The sequence below is a fragment of the Schistocerca americana genome, chromosome 1 (assembly GCF_021461395.2).
Source record: "Schistocerca americana isolate TAMUIC-IGC-003095 chromosome 1, iqSchAmer2.1, whole genome shotgun sequence".
NCBI lineage: Eukaryota > Metazoa > Arthropoda > Insecta > Orthoptera > Acrididae > Schistocerca > Schistocerca americana.
This window is the reverse complement of record NC_060119.1, coordinates 946,277,006-946,297,787: the sequence shown is the minus strand read 5'-3', so window position 1 is coordinate 946,297,787 and position 20,782 is coordinate 946,277,006. Positions and strand designations below refer to the sequence as shown.

At 47.0% G+C, this 20,782-nt stretch overlaps 1 protein-coding gene across 3 annotated transcripts in view; it reads left to right on the top strand.

Annotated features, from left to right (window-relative positions):
- LOC124615620 (palmitoyltransferase ZDHHC8) overlaps positions 1 to 20,782 on the top strand; it is a 252,669-nt gene that overhangs the window by 121,041 nt on the left and 110,846 nt on the right. For all 3 annotated transcript variants that reach the window (XM_047143637.1, XM_047143629.1, XM_047143645.1), the window contains one exon: positions 16,486 to 16,680. In XM_047143637.1, the coding sequence (XP_046999593.1) occupies positions 16,486 to 16,680 (195 nt within the window). The remainder of the gene's footprint in view (positions 1 to 16,485; positions 16,681 to 20,782) is intronic.

The window sequence follows — 20,782 nt, the reverse complement described above, 5'->3', positions numbered from 1 at the left end:
TCCCCTCATAAGCTGCTCATTCCTGCCCCCCCCCTCCCCCAAGCTGCCAAGCTACTCATTCCTGCTCCCCCCCCCTAAAGCTGCCAAGCTGCTCGTTCCTGCTCCCCGCCCTCCAAGCTACCAAGCTGCTTGTTCCTGCTCCCCCCCCCCCTCCAAGCTACCAAGCTGCTCGTTCCTGCTTCCTCCCCCAAAGCATACGAGCTTCTCGTTCCCCTTCCACCCGCAAGCTTATTGATCTTCGCGTCGCCCCCCTATCCCCCGCAAACTGCCGAGCTCCTCCTTCCACCCCCCATCACTAGTTGCCGAGCTCCTCCTTCCTCCCCCCATCACTAGTTGCCGAGCTCCTCCTTCCTCCCCCCCTCAGTAGTTGCCGAGCTCCTCCTTCCTCCCCCCCTCAGTAGTTGCCGAGTTCCTCGTTCCTCCCCCCTCACTAGTTGCCGAGTTCCTCGTTCCTCCCCCCCCCCCTCACTAGTTGCCGAGTTCCTCGTTCCTCCCCCCCCCCCCCCCCTCACTAGTTGCCGAGTTCCTCGTTCCTCCCCCCCCCCCCCTCACTAGTTGCCGAGTTCCTCGTTCCTCCCCCCCCCCCCCTCACTAGTTGCCGAGTTCCTCGTTCCTCCCCCCCCCCCCCTTACTAGTTGCCGAGTTCCTCGTTCCTCCCCCCCCCCCTCACTAGTTGCCGAGTTCCTCGTTCCTCCCCCCCCCTCACTAGTTGCCGAGTTCCTCGTTCCTCCCCCCCATGTCACTAGTTGCCGAGTTCCTCGTTCCTCCCCCCCCCCCCTCACTAGCAGCCGAGTTCCTCGTTCCCCCCCCCCCCTCACTAGCAGCCGAGTTCCTCGTTCCCCCCCCCCTCACTAGCAGCCGAGTTCCTCGTTCCCCCCCCCCCCTCACTAGCTGCCGAGTTCCTCGTTCCTCCCCCCCCCCCCCCCTCACTAGCCGCCGAGCTCCTCGTTCCCCCCCCCCCCTCACTAGCCGCCGAGCTCCTCGTTCCTCACCCCCCACACTAGCCGCCGAGCTCCTCATTCCTCCCCCCCGCCTCAATAGCCGTCGAGCTCGTCGTTCCTCCCCCCCCCCCCCCTCACTAGCTGCCCATTCCATCCCACATTCACGGTGCCCGTTCCACTCCCCCCATCACCACTTTGCCCGTTCTACTCCCTCCCAACACCACTACTATGCCCTTTCTACTCCCTCCCAACACCGCTACTATGCACGTTCCCGACACCCCCCACCACCACTTTGCCCGTTCCACCCACCACCACTTTGCCCGTTCCGACCCCTCCCCATGACCATTTCCGCGATCCACGCCAGCACCACCACCCCGCCAGCTGCTCTCCCCCCCCCCCCCCCCCCCCAGCTCCACCACCATGCCCGTTGCTCCTGCCCTCCAGCACCACCACCCAGCCAGTTCCGCCCCCCCCCCCAGCACTACCGCCCCGCCCGTTGCTGGCCCCCCTCCAGCACCACCGCCCCGCCCGTTGCTGGCCCCCCCTCCAGCACCACCACCCCGCCCGTTGCTGGCCCCCCCTCCAGCACCACCACCCCGCCCGTTGCTGGCCCCCCCTCCAGCACCACCACCCCGCCCGTTGCTGGCCCCCCCTCCAGCACCACCACCCCCGCCCGTTGCTGGCCCCCCCTCCAGCACCACCACCCCGCCCGTTGCTGGCCCCCCCCTCCAGCACCACCACCCCGCCTGTTGCTGGCCCCCCCTCCAGCACCACCACCCCGCCCGTTGCTGGCCCCCCCTCCAGCACCACCACCCCGCCCGTTGCTGGCCCCCCCTCCAGCACCACCACCCCGCCCGTTGCTGGCCCCCCCTCCAGCACCACCACCCCGCCCGTTGCTGGCCCCCCCCTCCAGCACCACCACCCCGCCCGTTGCTGGCCCCCCCCTCCAGCACCACCACCCCGCCCGTTGCTGGCCCCCCCCCTCCAGCACCACCACCCCGCCCGTTGCTGGCCCCCCCCCCTCCAGCACCACCACCCCGCCCGTTGCTGGCCCCCCCCTCCAGCACCACCACCCCGCCCGTTGCTGGCCCCCCCCTCCAGCACCACCACCCCGCCCGTTGCTGGCCCCCCCCTCCAGCACCACCACCCCGCCCGTTGCTGGCCCCCCCCTCCAGCACCACCACCCCGCCCGTTGCTGGCCCCCCCCTCCAGCACCACCACCCCGCCCGTTGCTGGCCCCCCCGCTCCAGCACCACCACCCCGCCCGTTGCTGGCCCCCCCGCTCCAGCACCACCACCCCGCCCGTTGCTGGCCCCCCCGCTCCAGCACCACCACCCCGCCCGTTGCTGGCCCCCCCCGCTCCAGCACCACCACCCCGCCCGTTGCTGGCCCCCCCCGCTCCAGCACCACCACCCCGCCCGTTGCTGGCCCCCCCCCTCCAGCACCACCACCCCGCCCGTTGCTGGCCCCCCCCTCCAGCACCACCACCCCGCCCGTTGCTGGCCCCCCCCTCCAGCACCACCACCCCGCCCGTTGCTGGCCCCCCCCGCTCCAGCACCACCACCCCGCCCGTTGCTGGCCCCCCCGCTCCAGCACCACCACCCCGCCCGTTGCTGGCTCCCCGCTCCAGCACCACCACCCCGCCCGTTGCTGGACCCCCGCTCCAGCACCACCACCCCGCCCGTTGCTGGCCCCCCGCTCCAGCACCACCACCCCCGCCCGTTGCTGGCCCCCCGCTCCAGCACCACCACCCCGCCCGTTGCTGGCCCCCCGCTCCAGCACCACCACCCCGCCCGTTGCTGGCCCCCCGCTCCAGCACCACCACCCCGCCCGTTGCTGGCCCCCCGCTCCAGCACCACCACCCCGCCCCCCGTTGCTCTTGCCCAGCACCACCACCACGCCGCCCGTTGCTCTTGCCCAGCACCACCACCACGCCGCCCGTTGCTCTTGCCCAGCACCACCACCACGCCGCCCGTTGCTCTTGCCCAGCACCACCACCACGCCGCCCGTTGCTCTTGCCCAGCACCACCACCACGCCGCCCGTTGCTCTTGCCCAGCACCACCACCACGCCGCCCGTTGCTCTTGCCCAGCACCACCACCACGCCGCCCGTTGCTCTTGCCCAGCACCACCACCACGCCGCCCGTTGCTCTTGCCCAGCACCACCACCACGCCGCCCGTTGCTCTTGCCCAGCACCACCACCACGCCGCCCGTTGCTCTTGCCCAGCACCACCACCACGCCGCCCGTTGCTCTTGCCCAGCACCACCACCACGCCGCCCGTTGCTCTTGCCCAGCACCACCACCACGCCGCCCGTTGCTCTTGCCCAGCACCACCACCACGCCGCCCGTTGCTCTTGCCCAGCACCACCACCACGCCGCCCGTTGCTCTTGCCCAGCACCACCACCACGCCGCCCGTTGCTCTTGCCCAGCACCACCACCACGCCGCCCGTTGCTCTTGCCCAGCACCACCACCACGCCGCCCGTTGCTCTTGCCCAGCACCACCACCACGCCGCCCGTTGCTCTTGCCCAGCACCACCACCACGCCGCCCGTTGCTCTTGCCCAGCACCACCACCACGCCGCCCGTTGCTCTTGCCCAGCACCACCACCACGCCGCCCGTTGCTCTTGCCCAGCACCACCACCACGCCCGTTGCTCCTCCCCCCCCCCCCAGCACCACCTCCCCGCCCGTTGCTCCTCCCCCCCCCCCCAGCACCACCTCCCCGCCCGTTGCTCCTCCCCCCCCCAGCACCACCTCCCCGCCCGTTGCTTCCCCCCCCCCCCCCCAGCACTACCGCCCCGCCCGTTGCTTCCCCCCCCCCCCCAGCACCACCGCCCCGCCCGTTGCTTCTCCCCCCTCCCCAGCACCACCTCCCCGCCCGTTGCTTCTCCCCCCTCCCCAGCACCACCTCCCCGCCCGTTGCTTCTCCCCCCTCCCCAGCACCACCTCCCCGCCCGTTGCTAATCCCCCCCCCCCCCCCCCCAGCACCACCTCCCCACCCGTTGCTTCTCCCCCCCCCCCCAGCACCTCCACCCCGCCCCTTGCTTCCCCCCCCAGCACCACCACCTCACCCGATGCTCCCCCCCCCAGCACCACCTCCCCGCTGCCCGTTGCTCTGCCCCCCCTACCCCCCGCCTCACCCGTCCTATACCACTTCCACTCCTCCCTCTCACTTTCTATACCGCTTTTTCCATTGCCCCCCTCCCCCATGTCCATTCCTACTCCCCCACCATTCTGCCCCATTACTTGCTCTCTGCTGCATCAGCTGGTGTTAGGGCTCGCTCCCCCCAGAACGTCCCTGATCAGAGGCCTAGTGCTACGGATGATCCATGGGAGCCACAGTCCTTTCACCAAGGTTGCTCTCTGTCTCTTAGTTCAGGGTCTTGCTGAAGCCAGCTCTCTCTTCGGGCCCTGCTCTCCTTGACTGGAGGAGGAGGAGGAGGAGGCGGAGGAGACATGGGATGGGTCCCCTTCGGTGATGTTGCCTGGTGCCTCCCCCCCCCCCCCCCCCCTCCCACATCTATGCACAACCCTTACTCCCTACTTTCTGTGCCGGAGTCTGACCTCTTGTTTCTGGATTTTGTCCTGTCCTTGTGGATGACAGATTGTGGATTTAGAATCCTATCCTGTGCTTATTCAGTGGACGTGTAATGGATTCTACTCTCATCTATTTCCTGTCACACTGCAGCTTGTTGTTCTATGAGAGCCTCACTTTGAGGATGCTCATTCTTTGACCTTTCATGGGTTCTATGCTTTGTCAGAATTGTATCACCCTTTGAAGGCTTCCGGTGACATTTGCAGTTGGCCTGTGTGGACGTTGTTAGTACACAAGTGTCCTTTGTACCATTTTGGGAGCTGTTGCAATCTGGTACAACTTGGACCTTGTAGTCATGGTTTGCAATCTTTATCTGTCTCCCAACGGGCCACATATGCCCTCTGCCCAGCTTCTGTGTTCTAGCAACTCCGCACTCCCTTTCTCCTCCTTTGGGATTTTAAGGCCCATCAATCCTAGTGGGCAGTGGTTTTTCATCTAGTTGGGATCTTCTCATAGAACAGTTTCTTGCAGTCCACTACATGTGCCTTCTTTGTGGTGGTTCCCCTACCCATTTTTTGCTGCTTATAGCATTTTCTCTGCTGCTGACCTTTTGCTCACTTCCCCTCCTCTTCTCCCTTCATTATACTTGTTGCTGCATGATGACCTCTGCAATAGCGGCCACAACTTGTTAATTGTCATTCCCCTCCCACCTCTCGATGGCCAGTTTACTCACACAGCTTTCCATTGTGTTGAGGTCTCTTATGCCTCCCAGGTCATGTCTGCCCCCTTTCTTTCAAGATGAAGTCGTCCGTGACATGTCTGATACAGCATCACCGTGAACCCTCCACCTAATAGGCCTGGGGCTTCTGTGTTGACTCTGTAATACAGCTTTCAGTTCTCTTCCCTTAAGTTGCAGGTGGTGCATTTGTTATCATATCATAATCCATCTGGATCCAGGATCCTGACATCAAGCTAACTTTGTCGCCCCATATCCTCTGTCTAAAGATTGGCTGTTTTCGTAAGCTAAATGTCTTTTGCGTCCTTGCCCACGCCTCTTGGGACAGAGAATGTCATGCTTCTCCACCTTTATCGGGCCTTAATTCTGTCCTGTCTGGACTATGATTCTCAACTTTGTGGCACAACTGCCCCTTCCACGTTACTACTGTTGTACCTGATCCACCATCGTGGTATCCATTTGGCCACTAGTGCCTTTTGCAGAAGCTTTCTTGATAGTCTTTTGATTGATGTTGGCATCCCCCACCCTAGAATCAGACAGAAGGAGACCTTCTGGCCAAAAGCTTATATGTTTAGTAGTCTTTTTGTTGTGCCTGTCTGTGACTCGACATCTCCGTTCAAGATACGCAAAATTCTCAGGAAAATGGTTGTAATCTGTAGGGAAAGATGGGTAATGTACATAATGTATACAAACCAAGAGGGAACAATAAGAATATAAGACAAAGAATGAAGTGCTCAGATTAAAATTAACAGTGTAAGACAGCAATGCAGTATTTCTCACATGCTGTTCAATCTCTAAATAAAAGAAGCAATAGCGGAAATAAGGTTAGTTTAGGAGTAGAATTAATTACAGAGTGCAAGAATATCATGAATGAGATTTGCTGATGAAATTGGTATTTTGAGTTACAGTGAGGCAGAATAAAATACACTCCTGGAAATTGAAATAAGAACACCGTGAATTCATTGTCCCAGGAAGGGGAAACTTTATTGACACATTCCTGGGGTCAGATACATCACATGATCACACTGACAGAACCACAGGCACATAGACACAGGCAACAGAGCATGCACAATGTCGGCACTAGTACAGTGTACATCCACCTTTCGCAGCAATGCAGGCTGCTATTCTCCCATGGAGACGATCGTAAAGATGCTGGATGTAGTCCTGTGGAACGGCTTGCCATGCCATTTCCACCTGGCGCCTCAGTTGGACCAGCGTTCGTGCTGGACGTGCAGACCGCGTGAGACGACGCTTCATCCAGTCCCAAACATGCTCAATGGGGGACAGATCCGGAGATCTTGCTGGCCAGGGTAGTTGACTTACACCTTCTAGAGCACGTTGGGTGGCACGGGATACATGCGGACGTGCATTGTCCTGTTGGAACAGCAAGTTCCCTTGCCGGTCTAGGAATGGTAGAACGATGGGTTCGATGACGGTTTGGATGCACCGTGCACTATTCAGTGTCCCCTCGACGATCACCAGTGGTGTACGGCCAGTGTAGGAGATTGCTCCCCACACCATGATGCCGGGTGTTGGCCCTGAGTGCCTCGGTCGTATGCAGTCCTGATTGTGGCGCTCACCTGCACGGCGCCAAACACGCATACGACCATCATTGGCACCAAGGCAGAAGCGACTCTCATCGCTGAAGACGACACGTCTCCATTCGTCCCTCCATTCACGCCTGTCGCGACACCACTGGAGGCGGGCTGCACGATGTTAGGGCGTGAGCGGAAGACGGCCTAACGCTGTGCGGGACCGTAGCCCAGCTTCATGGAGACGGTTGCGAATGGTCCTCGCCGATACCCCAGGAGCAACAGTGTCCCTAATTTGCTGGGAAGTGGCGGTGCGGTCCCCTACGGCACTGCGTAGGATCCTACGGTCTTGGCGTGCATCCGTGCGTTGCTGCGGTCCGGTCCCAGGTCGACGGGCACGTGCACCTTCCGCCGACCACTGGCGACAACATCGATGTACTGTGGAGACCTCACGCCCCACGTGTTGAGCAATTCGGCGGTACGTCCACCCGGCCTCCCGCATGCCCACTATACGCCCTCGCTCAAAGTCCGTCAACTGCACATACGGTTCACGTCCACGCTGTCGCGGCATGCTACCAGTGTTAAAGACTGCGATGGAGCTCCGTATGCCACGGCAAACTGGCTGACACTGACGGCGGCGGTGCACAAATGCTGCGCAGCTAGCGCCATTCGACGGCCAGCACCGCGGTTCCTGGTGTGTCCGCTGTGCCGTGCGTGTGATCATTGCTTGTACAGCCCTCTCGCAGTGTCCTGAGCAAGTATGGTGGGTCTGACACACCGGTGTCAATGTGTTCTTTTTCCCATTTCCAGGAGTGTATGTATTGAATGGAATGGACAGTCTACTGAGCACAGAATGTGGACTGAGAGTAAATCAAATAGAGAGATGAAAGTAATGAGAACTAACAGAATTGATGTAGGTCATAAACTGAACATCAAAACTGTGGTCTGCCGGTTAGATAACATGAAGGAATTCTGGTGCCGTGAAAGCAAAATACTGAACCAAGGGTCACATAAGAAGCAAACTGGCACAGACAAAGGGAGCGTGCGTGGCCAAACAAAATCTACCAGTATTGAACATTGGTCTTAATTTGAGGAAGAAATGTTAGAGAATGTACATTTGGAATAAAAGAAATTGTAGGAAGTGACTCATGAACCAAAAAGAAGAGAATTCAAGCATTTCGGATGTGGTGCTTTAGAACGTTTTGAAAATAAGTATGACTGAGGAGGATGATAAGATGCGGTATGACATTGGAATAGTTTGTTGTAGAGGGTAAAAACTGGAGGAGAAGATATATATTGGAATATATCCATCAAGGAGACGTTCATGTTGGGTGTAATTGCTACTCAGAGATGAAGTACTTGGTGCAGGAGAGGAAATTAAGGCATACTGCACCAAAACACTCAAGACTGATGACTCTCCTCACCCCCATTATCCCCCACCCTCAAAAAATTAATAGAAGGCTGTTTTCTATAATTTCATAGTAAAATATTATTTGTATGTATGCTGCTATATTGTAAGGATACACTCAAGGTTTTAACAATGTCAGTACAGTGAACAAGTGTTTCTTCAATATAACTCTTGTAGTAAAAAAAATCTTGTTGGCCATATCAGTATATTTTTCTCTGTATGTATGATTTATGAAAATATCTGCCAATGTGCTAGAGGTAAAACCGCTTATGGTGACACCATCTGGTTGTGAATATATTCAATCTCTGAACATAGAGTAATTAGAAGACAACATTAACTACAGTAACTGTATAATTTTTTCATTTTGCCATGAAATAGAGATTATGCTATTAGAATTTAACTGTCATGCAGTCTCATATTGTGTAGAAACAACATTGTGTTATGTTTTTAGGTTTGGCAGTAAAATTACAGTGTACTGGAAGCAAACTGTACCGTATGAGCCATATCAGTAAGTGCCATCCAGAGATATCAAAAAAAAAAAAACCCCTTTCTTCACTCAATTGTCAACGCATTCATTAATCTCCCTTTAGGTGAAAGTTGTATACAATTGTATTTTTTTTGTTATTTGAATTTTTTGTTTTAACATTTGATCGGTAATAAATAAGACCAGTTAGCTAGCTAGTAGTTAGCTAGTTAGCTTCATGTTCCATGGAACATTCGTACAATTGATTGTAATGATGTGAACCAAGTCATTTTACACTCACGATACCCAATCATATGTAATATGGCTGTGTGCCATATTACGGTGCTATGCATTACAAAAGCAGACATCCTTGTACAGAATAGGTGCAAATGAAATTTATTTTCAATTTTAACTTTGCTGCCTGATATTTTGATTGCAGTGTTGTGCCCCTCTTTTGTGCGAAAGAAAACTACAATGTGGTGTAATGAATGAGGTGGTTTATTTACAACAAACTTCATAAGGAAACAAATATACTGTGAAGCTGGAGTCAAAATGCTTAACTCCTTAAACAGATGTGTACAAGATGACCATGAATGAGCACCATATATTATTCTTACAGCACATTTTTGAGACATGAAGGCTTTCCTTCTTAAAAATGAGTTAACCCAGAACATTATTACATATGACATTATTGAATGAAAATACACTAAACATGTAACTTACTGTATAATCATTTTTTACTTTATATAAAAATTACTTTTGTACTAGAAGTTACATAAGCCTATGGTTACTTTTTGACATAATTACTGTAATGGTTGATGCATTTGTTGTACCTGTGAACAAACATTCCAATATGCTCTACATAAAAGGTTCTGTCAATGAACTGAAATGAGTCTTGTTTTTATCTTGAAGCTCCTTGTTACTTTGGAAAAGCTATCTCTGAGCCACCTATGTAGTTCAGGGAAAAGATACAAGTCACTCAGTGCTAGACTATCAATGTATGATGGGTGTTCGAAAATGTCACATTGAAATTGTACAGGGAACTGTTGGATTGCACCAGCAATGTGAGTAAACGGACAGTTACAGATCACAAAGATTCCAAAAGTCACAAAGTTCATCATGGTCTGTGGCTTAATGAACTCCAAAAGCTTGGCTCCAAAACACACCATTTGGTTGTTGAAGGTTTGTTAGAATTGTTTTTCTTTCTTGGTGAATTTGTGTGTCTCCGTTGTTGTCATTGTTGTTTTGTTTCGGGTGTGTCATTGAATCCAGCTCACATTTCTATTCGCAATTCAAAGGCATTGACATTTTCTATGAGGGTATTCGAAAGCTCATTCACAGATATGACAAATGCCTCAATTGTTATGGTGATTATTTAAAAAAGTTACAATAAGTGTACGCAACTTTTAATAATAAAACAATACTGGAAATTCTTGGATGGAACAATACATAAAATAAAGGATAGGCAACTACTCGCTTACAGCGGACATATGCATGGAGTACAGAAACACAGAACAGAGAGGAACATCCACACTAGCTTCCAAGGACTATTCTATTTCTAGGAATAGCACACACAGTTGCACACAGCCACACTCGGTGTGTGTGAATGTGTGGGCTGTTGCTAGAGAAAGAGCTGATGCTCAAAACCTAGTGTGAATGCTGTTTCCTGTTACATGTTTCTGTGCTCCACACATCAATGCCCTATAGGTGAGTGGTTGCCTTTTGCTCTTTGAGCTATAAAATAGTTTTTTAGATACAAGTCTCTTTTATTTATGGGCTACTGGAAGTCTTAAAAAAAGTCCCTCATATACTATTTAGCAACATATAATGGCTGCAGTGATAGTGTATTAGGAATGTAAATTAGAAGATTATGGAATAGGAATAGCAAAATACAATACAACTCATGTGATCCGTCACCTTTGGGTCTGAGGTATGGATCGGGATGGAAAAAAGGTCAGATTATCAGAAAGTACAGAAATACACGGATTTGCTTGAAAATAAACAGTCTGTGAACTCAAATATTGTTCTCTACAGTAAAAACGTTACAATAAACCACACAAAATCTGTTATTATGTATTGGAAAAAGAGCAATACTACTGAACAGTACGTTCTTACTATAATGTACTGTACAGCGTTGGCATGTTCACAGACACACTAACAAACACACACACAAAATTCAAGCTTTCGCAACCCACGGTTGCTTAGTCAGGAAAGAAGGGAACGGGAGTGAAAGACGAAAGGATGTAGGTTTTAAGGGAAAAGGTATGTCTTTCTGCTCCCGGGATTGGAATGACTCCTTACCCTCTCCCTTAAAACCCACATCCTTTCGTCTTTCCCTCTCCTTCCCTTCTTTCCTGAAGAAGCAACTGTGGGTTGCAAAAGCTTGAAGTGTGTGTGTGTGTGTGTGTGTGTGTGTGTGTGTGTGTGTGTGTGTGTCAACATACCAACGCTTTCGTTTGGTAAGTTACATCATCTTTGTTTTTAGTTGTACTATAAAAACTGAGGGTTGTGTATGCACTAGTAAAAATTTACTTACAAAAAAATTTAGGTATAGATTTTTGTGCACCAGATGAAATTCTAAACGTAACTGCAGTGTTTCTCCATTTCTTGCTTCACGAGGTGTCAACAGGTGTTGCAGGGGAGTTATGCTCAGCATTGATGTGTGAAATCTGGGTAGAGGGCTTGTTGTAATCACCATCAGAGTCCATGTTCACAGTTTCTTGTCAAATTTCATCCAAAACAGTGGCAGTAATCTGGTTGTCATTGAGCTATTTGCTGGTTTCATGGTTTTGTCACATTGGTCAATCCACTCTTCAGCTTCACTGTCGGGGACATTAGGTTGTGCAGTTTATAGATCTTTAAAGATTTCGTGCATGTTGTGGTTTTGTTCACCTTCGGTCTGGTCACTTTGTTGTTGTTGTTGTGGTCTTCAGTCCTGAGACTGGTTTGATGCAGCTCTCCATGCTACTCTATCATGTGCAAGCTTTCTCATCTCCCAGTACCTACTGCAACCCACATCCTTCTGAATCTGCGTAGTGTATTCATCTCTTGGTCTCCCTCTACGAGTTTTACCCTCCACGCTGCCTTCCAATACTAAATTGGTGATCCCTTGATGCCTCAGAACATGTCCTACCAACCGATCCCTTCTTCTGGTCAAGTTGTGCCACAAACTTCTCTTCTCCCCAATTCTATTCAATACCTCCTCATTAGTTATGTGATCTACCCATCTAATCTTCAGCATTCTTCTGTAGCACCACATTTCGAAAGCTTCTATTCTCTTCTTGTCCAAACTATTTATCGTCCATGTTTCACTTCCATACATGACTACACTCCATATGAATACTTTCAGAAATGACTTCCTGACACTTAAATCAATACTCGATGTTAACAAATTTCTCTTCTTCAAAAACGCTTTTCTTGCCATTGCCAGCCTACATTTAATATCCTCTCTACTTCGACCATCATCAGTTATTTTGCTCCCCAAATAGCAAAACTCCTTTACTACTTTAAGTGCCTCATTTCCTAATCTAATTCCCTCAGCATCACCCGACTTAATTAGACTACATTCCATTATCCTTGTTTTGCTTTTGTTGATGTTCATCTTGTATCCTCCTTTCAAGACACTGTCCATTCCATTCAACTGCTCTTCCAAGTCCTTTGCTGTCTCTGACAGAATTACAATGTCATCGGCGAACCTCAAAGTTTTTATTTCTTCTCCATGGATTTTAAAACGTACTTCAAATTTTTCTTTTGTTTCCATTACTGCTTGCTTAATATACAGATTGAACAACATCGGGGAGGGGCTACAACCCTGTCTTACTCCCTTCCCAACCACTGCTTCCCTTTCATGTCCCTCGACTCTTATAACTACCATCTGGTTTCTGTACAAATTGTAAATAGCCTTTCGCTCCCTGTATTTTACCCCTGCCACCTTTAGAATTTGAAAGAGAGTATTCCAGTCAACATTTTCAAAAGCTTTCTCTAAGTCTACAAATGCTAGAAACGTAGGTTTGCCTTTCCTTAATCTTTCTTCTAAGATAAGTCGTAAGGTCAGTATTGCCTCACGTGTTCCAGTGTTTCTACGGAATCCAAACTGATCTTCCCCGAGGTAGGCTTCTACTAGCTTTTCCATTCGTCTGTAAAGAATTCGTGTTAGTATTTTGCAGCTGTGACTTATTAAACTGATAGTTCGATAATTTTCACATCTGTCAACACCTGCTTTCTTTGGGATTGGAATTATTATATTCTTCTTGGAAGTCTGAGGGTATTTCGCCTGTTTCATACATCTTGCTCACCAGATGGTAGAGTTTTGTCAGGACTGGCTCTCCAAAGGCAGTCAGTAGTTCTAATGGAATGTTGTCTACTCCCGGGGCCTTGTTTCGACTCAGGTCTTTCAGTGCTCTGTCAAACTCTTCACGCAGTATCATATCTCCCATTTCATCTTCATCTACATCTACATCCTCTTCCATTTCCAGAATATTGTCCTCAAGTACATCGCCCTTGTATAGACCCTCTATATACTCCTTCCACCTTTCTGCTTTCCCTTCTTTGCTTAGAACTGGGTTTCCATCTGAGCTCTTGATATTCATACAAGTGGTTCTCTTATCTCCAAAGTTCTCTTTAATTTTCCTGTAGGCAGTATCTATCTTACCCCTAGTGAGATAGGCCTCTCCATCCTTACATTTGTCCTCTAGCCATCCCTGCTTAGCCATTTTGCACTTCCTGTCGATCTCATTTTTGAGATGTTTGTATTCCTTTTTGCCTGCTACATTTACTGCATTTTTATATTTTCTCCTTTCATCAATTAAATGTCATAATGTTTCTAAAATTGAACTGATCTATTTTCTCTGGTACTGCCTCTTTATCCATTCTATCACTCCCTGATGCATTGATAGGGTAAGTGATGCAACATTTGGTGTCCACTTTCACTAAATCATCCTCAGATGGATTTGATAGTGTGTTTTTAAACAGCAAGAGGGCAAAAAACAGGGAGCTGTTTTTGTTTCAAGACTTTTCAACAGATGGAATGAACGCATCAAAAAACCACATTTGAAAAGATTGCAGTCCATCCAACATCCAAATAAATTTGTGAGTGTGATGATAAACCAGCAAGAAGATAAGTTAGTAATGCTTTTGAATACTTTGTAAATTTGCCAGTAACAAACATGAAAGCTCGTATTTACCATCAGCGTTACTGGAAGGAGCAGCGGCTAACTTACCTTTTTTAAGTTTCGTTACTGCCAAGGTTTCATTCTATGCAGAAAAGGCTTTGTTTGGCAGCAGTTTATAGTTCAGGCCTGTCTCATCTGTATTATAAGACTTAGCAAGTTAACAGTTCATTTTCTTTGACAATTTCTTGAAACTTCACAGAAAACTCCTTAGCTGCTTGGGCATCAGCAGGAATTGTTTCTCCAGAAATTGGAACAAACCGAATACCGTGATAAGTTTCCAGCGGAGAATCCAGCCTTCACTAGCTGTGAACTCACTTTGGGCCTCCAGCTTTTTTGTGCAAAGCTGTTGCCTTTTTTATTATAATGGGTCAATATATTGGGGTTCCTTTCCGTGGTCGAATCACATCCACGGTGCATTGTCGGGCAGTTAAAGTTCAGATTTTTTCAATGTTTTGCGATTCTTAAGAGCATTTCCATTATCTATTGTCACTGTACATGATTTAATGTTTTTCCGGCTTCTTCTCCAATCTTTTATTGGTGTAACATCTTCACTGAGTTTCTTAGCAATTTTTCGGTGTGATTCCCCTTTGTACAGTCTTTGTACAGTCTTTGTACCACTGCTAGCTTTTCATTTAATGAAAGAGTAATGTGTTCATGTTTCACTCCTGATGTGTGGAAAAAACAAACACAGTTGTAAAATACAAACAATCTAAAACAAGTACTTGCATTTTAGATTAGAGATTAGATGTACCTTCATTGCAATTGATCTGCAGTGGAGGAGGCCCTCCAGAAAAATAATAATACATGACAGATATTTACAACTGAAACAAATAAGCTAATGTACCTTCCACAGGTCCCAAGTGAAATGATCGTCTCTTTCCCCACTCCCCCTCGTGAACACTATATGAAGGAATCATTTTACAAACACTCATTTACTGAGATTGCATTAATGCATTGAATTTAAAATTAGAAAACAATTTTTTTGTTTATAAGGTAAAACATATAATAGAACTACTACCGAAAACATTACTGCGCGCGCGCGCGCGCGCGCACACACACACACACACACACACACACACACACACACACACACACACACACAAAAAAATCAGTTGGTTCTACTGAGAATTTCATTAGTTGTTAAGCTTTTTATGGCTGCTGTCTGAAAATGTGTGTTGCTGAATAATGCACATCTTTTTTACAAGAGTAAATGACTTTAAATCCTTGTGGAGATTATTCTTGTTTCCAGTATTGATTCCATGAATTGAGCTGTTGGTTTGAAAAAGTGATAAATTGTTAATGACAAATTTCATTAAGGAATAAATATATTGGGAAGCAGTAGTTAGCATCCCTAGTCCCTAAACAGGCTTCTGCAGGATGTTCTTGAGTTCACACCACATGTAACTCTTATTGCACATTTTTGTGGCTGGAAAACTTTAGCTTGGCTTGGTGAATTACCCCAAAAAAATAATCCCATATGACATTATGGAATGAAAGTAAGCATAGTATGCCAACTTTTTCATTTTTATATCCCCTATGTCTGACACAATTCACATTGCAAATAGAGATTTGTTAAGACGCTTCAGTAGTTCTGTGGTGTGCCCCTCCCAGTTGAATTTATTATCAAGCTGTATCACTGTAATGAACACAGAACAACGATGTCATAAAACCTCCGAACTGTAAGCACTAAAAAATTTGCAGTGTAGTGCTGTACAGAAAACACGGACAATGAGACGCGATGCTACAGATGATGGAACACTAAAACTAAAACAGACAAGTGATAACAACAGTTACTTATAAACGGCAATACAATAAGCCAATGGCACATTGTCTAGTGAGTGACTGCCAAAATTAGGCACAAGTTTGACGCGTAGACGAGTGGACCCAGAAAAATTATGATATACACGGCTTTGCCTTACTGTGCTGCAGTGCCAGATACATCAGTCCATAAATTTCCTAAGAGGTTGTACGAGTCGCGTTCTGCACTGACAACAAGATAGGAAAAATAACCGGGCACACCACGCACAAAACAAAACCATTTAAACAGTCAGGAATTTATGGACTCAGATGTGGTCAATGTGAAAGTTTCTATGGGGATGCAAACAGCAAGGCATTTTTCCACCAGATTCAGTGAGCGCATGAACACAAGTAAGTCCTCATTTAATGTGAATCTGTGTAATTAATCATAACCCCAGCAGCATTGAGGAGTCTTCAAAGGTACTGCGTGGGATGGAGAGTGGTAGATTAATTGATTCTCTGGAGAAAATTTTATTCATGTCATTGATAACAGCCATTGACTATTGTTATAAAGGGTGACACTGTCGTATGAGGACATTGTAATTTTTAAGCTATTTCTATGCAGTAATGAGGCATTGAATCTTGTAAATATGTGACTGTGCACAGGTAGCAAAATTCGTTGTGTACTTTTTTAAAGTATGTTTTGTTATATCTTTGTAGATGTTGGACAGTAGCAGATCAGCTGGAACTGCAACAACATAATAAAAACAATTACAGTGAAAAGTGTAAAATGATGTAATTTAGGCAATAAATGGAATTTTTGGGGTGCTTTACTTGTTATTCTAGCTGAATGGGTGAGAAGTCAAGTAGTATAAGTCATCTGTGTGTTATACACACATCTCACACACACTATCTGTTGTTTTGTATTTTTTTCTGTGTTCATCCTTAACACAATTTACAGCATAGTTTTGATGGGAATTATAATTTTGCTTATTATTCCCATATATGGGTTAACAGGATTCCATATGGTGCTTGTAGCACGGGGTAGAACTACCAATGAACAAGTTACAGGAAAATTTAAAGGTGGATACAACCCTTTTTCTCGTGGATGTTATCGTAACTGCTGCTATATTTTATGTGGACCATTATATCCCAGGTAGGAAATTTTGTTCTTCATTTGTGTTTTATTCTAGATATTTGAAATTTTTCTATTCAGTTTGAACTATAAATGAAGTAAAACAGTTTCGTTGATGCACTTAGGAAGTTGATTATTGTAATACTCACTGTGAAATTTATTTATGCTCAGGTGGTGCTACTGCATTTTTTTCGGAAACTCAAGTTACAGAGTTGCAGTGTAATCCTGTGATGGGATGTGGGATTGTTAGAGAAGAGAGGGGAGGGGTGGGGATAAAAGTGGGGAAGAGACTTACTATTTCTAAATATGGAGAAGCGATAAGTATCTTGTTCATTATTATGCTACATCCAATATGGTTTCCACATTCACATCTCAGAATCTTTATTATGTCTGCAACGTTCACAGTAATATTGACTGATGAATATGGTATCTTCCTTGTTCTGGTGAGGATCACTATAGGAGTGCCCCTCATGAAATTAATTTCTGGCCCAACCAAAACAAATTTGTTGAGCAAGCAGTGAACAAGGGAATTAGTCTGTACTGCAAATTTACTATTGTATAGATGTATAATTGTCTTTTACATAAATATGTCCGTTGTGCATTGCTTACATTAAATGTGAGAAGGTGAAGAACCTTTTTTCCCCCCTCCTCTTTATGAATGTAAAAGCAGTGTGTCTCTGTTTATACTTTGTTACCAGCTGTATAACAGAAGATATTTTAAAAGAAAGAGAGGCACACAGCAGTCATTCACAACCCTGTTAATTTTTTTTACTCCTGTATCTGGATTTTGGCTGTAAATAGCCACCTTCAGTGCATTTTAGTTACAATCCAACAAACTCGTGGCAGTAAATGTAAACACTCATCTCAGGTTCCTTCTACCTATACAGCAATAAGAGCATATGGTGACATGTACTGTTCTGAGTTTGTGGCATTGCGCTGAAGATATTTATAGCTGAGATCTAGATATGCAAGAGTGATAAAAACTAAAGGGACTGTGCCTTTACTTCCTTATCGCCTATGGTCACTGTGCACAACAGTTCTTTCAGTCCATAAAGTTGCTTATATGCTAAAGGAATCCCAGGCATATAGCATGCATTGGTTGAAAAATATACAAATGATTTTTCGTGTAAAGCATGAATGTATTGCACCAATGCGCTCTGTCTCGAGGTACTGTAAATATAGAGTATTACAGATACCAGTAATTATGTAAATGACAACAGATTACACTACATTGTTGTTGTTGAAACTTCCTGGCAGATTAAAACCGTGTGCCAGATCGAGGCTTGAACTCAGGACCTTGCCTTTCATGGGCAAGTGCTTTATCGACTGAGCTACCCAAGCACGCCTCACGACCTGTCCTCACACCTTCAATTTTGCCAGTACCTAGTCTCCTACCTTCGAAACTTATTATTTTAACGAAAAAGTAGGAAAAACTAAAGAACTAGTCTTTAGTGAAACAGTTTTGATATCCTACCAAAAACGATGCAGGTTGTTTCATAGATTTACCTTTTGGCAATAATATATATCGATAGTACATTCTATGAGAAGAAAACAAATAAAAATTAATTGACCAGTATGAAATGGAATTGAAATTGAAGTTCACAACATATGATCAAACAATAGAAAAATTCTACAAAATGTTACATTATTATATCACTAAGGAATTTCACTAATCATAAATTTGTAAGGTGCACATCATAAAAAGGATAAATATTAGAAAGAAACAGACTCCAAAGAAGTAGTCAGAAATTAGATTCTAATAATTTATTGGAAAATAGTGAGATACTGGATAAAATGATGTAAAAAGTTCAGCAGCTTAAAAAATGTATAAATACAAGTGGAAGGGATAATTATTTAGCAGTTGCGCATAGAAAAATGACGAAAGATGTAGAAAACATGAAGAAATCTGAAGAAAACAATCTCGGATTGTACAAAGGGACTAATTATTAAAGGGAAAATAATAAGAATCAAAGAAAAATAATTATAATACGCAAAACTATTAGAAAAAGATTCTGAGATGATACGAAAGTGTACAGTGGATGTTGTAACAGTAAGAAGAAAATAAAACAGATGTTGCACCAATATTATATTTCATCATTTAAGATGGCAGGTAGCAAAATAACTGATAAAGTGGCGGCAGGAGAACACACATAAGGTATTGAAATTTGCAAGCTATTGGAGCCAGTGGCTCCTTCTGAGAGATCGGTTGAAGGGTAGATGAAGAGAGGTGAAGGAAAATGACAGGTGAGGTTTAGGAAATGGGGAGACTTGTGAAAAGTCATCCAGAACTCTGGGTTAGGGGATGCTTACCAGATGGGATCAGAAAAGACTGATTGTTGGTGAGATTTGAAAACCTCTAATCTCATCTGGTGCAGTCCTCGATGATCAGTCATTTCTTCTCATCCTATCCAATAAGCCTCCCCCGATCTGGGGATCTGGGTGTCTTTTCTGAACTCTCCCCATATCCTTAACCCCCATCATTTTCCTTAACCCCATCATTTTCCATAACCCCATCATTTTCCTTCCCCTTCAACCCTTTTGCTAGGAGGAGGAACCACTGTCTCTGAAAACTTGCAGATTTCAGTATCTTTGTATGTTTGTATGTATGTTTGCTGCCACTTAGTGAGAAGATTTTTTTATAATATAATTACATTATATTTTCAAAAATTGATTATTTTCGTTAAAATAACTGGCAATGGAGATAAAATTGTGCAAACAAAGCATGTTCTTGGCATTAAAACCATCAGAGCTAATGCCAGCGTATCAGATCACTAATGAAAATGATGTTGTGTAAAGCTAAACAGACTAGTAATTAATATAGTTAATAAGGACCCACTGATAATAGCACAGATGTGTTAAACCATGTAAATCGAAGAACATTTTACTCCTAAAGGAGACAGCTCACCAAAAGGTAGAAGCGTCGAGTTGTTTACAGGCACACACCACACAAAAATGAAAGAAAACTTGATAGCTATCAGAATTAATCCATTCTCGAGCCGCCCCCCCCCCCCCCACACACCCTTTGCCCTACAATGTCCTGACATAATACCAGTAGTGCATTGTGGGGGGTAGATTAGGGGTGAACTGGAGTTTGTGTGGGTTGGGATGGATTGAAGGAGCTAGGGGCTCAGAGGGAGGCAGCAGTTTGCTGGCTGGGACTGGGGGAGGTACGTGAGGCAGGTGCACGGGCTAGGGATATGATGTATGGGTGAAGATGGGGAGATGTGAACTGGGAGAGGGTGATCAGATATAGGGAGGAGAAACTGTTGGGTGGAGGGTTTGGGGCAATGGGTTAATGGAGATTAAAGCCAGAAGAGTTATGGAAGCGAAGGACGTGTTGCTAGGATAACTCCATAGTTCAGAGAAGGTGGTGGTGTAGGGAAGGGATGATATGGATTGTGAAGCAGCCATTGAAATTGAGCAAGTTGTGCAGAGCTGTATGTAGTGTCAAAGGATGCTTAGCTTCGTCCTTGGCCACAGTGTGGCCATTGGCTGTCATACCAAAACAAAAAGCAGTGCAGTAATTTCAGCAGAATTGGTATATGACATGGTTGTTTTCACAGGTGTCACTGCTTCCAATTAGGTATGATAGCCCTCTGGTGGGACTGGACTAGTGTGAGATTTGTGCGCAGGGTATGATCTCTGCAGCAGAGGGTTGAGAGTAGGAGTGACATAATGATTGGCTAGGATGTTGGGTGGGTTGGGTGAGAGAGACAGCTTTTTCTGTTGTTATGACAACCAACCACTTGTCCATCAGAATGAATGGCCACTGCTAAACTGTGGCTAAGAACAAAGTTCACCATCTGGTGGCACAACATGGGACTGAGCACAACGTGCTCAATTTCAATGGCTGCTTCACAACCTGGATCATGTGGATCCTTCCGTCAACTAACAGCTTCTCTGACCTATGCAGACAGAAGTTATCCTTGGAAAATATCCTTCACTCCCATGATTGTTCTGGCCTCTGTCTCCATTAATCCACTGTCCACACACACTCCACCAAACAATTTCCCCTTCCTCTGGCCTATCACCCCCTCCCCATTCACATTACTATGTCACCTTCATTTTGCACTGGGAGAGACACTCGTGCATCCCATGCACTTACCACCCCTCCCTCGATGCA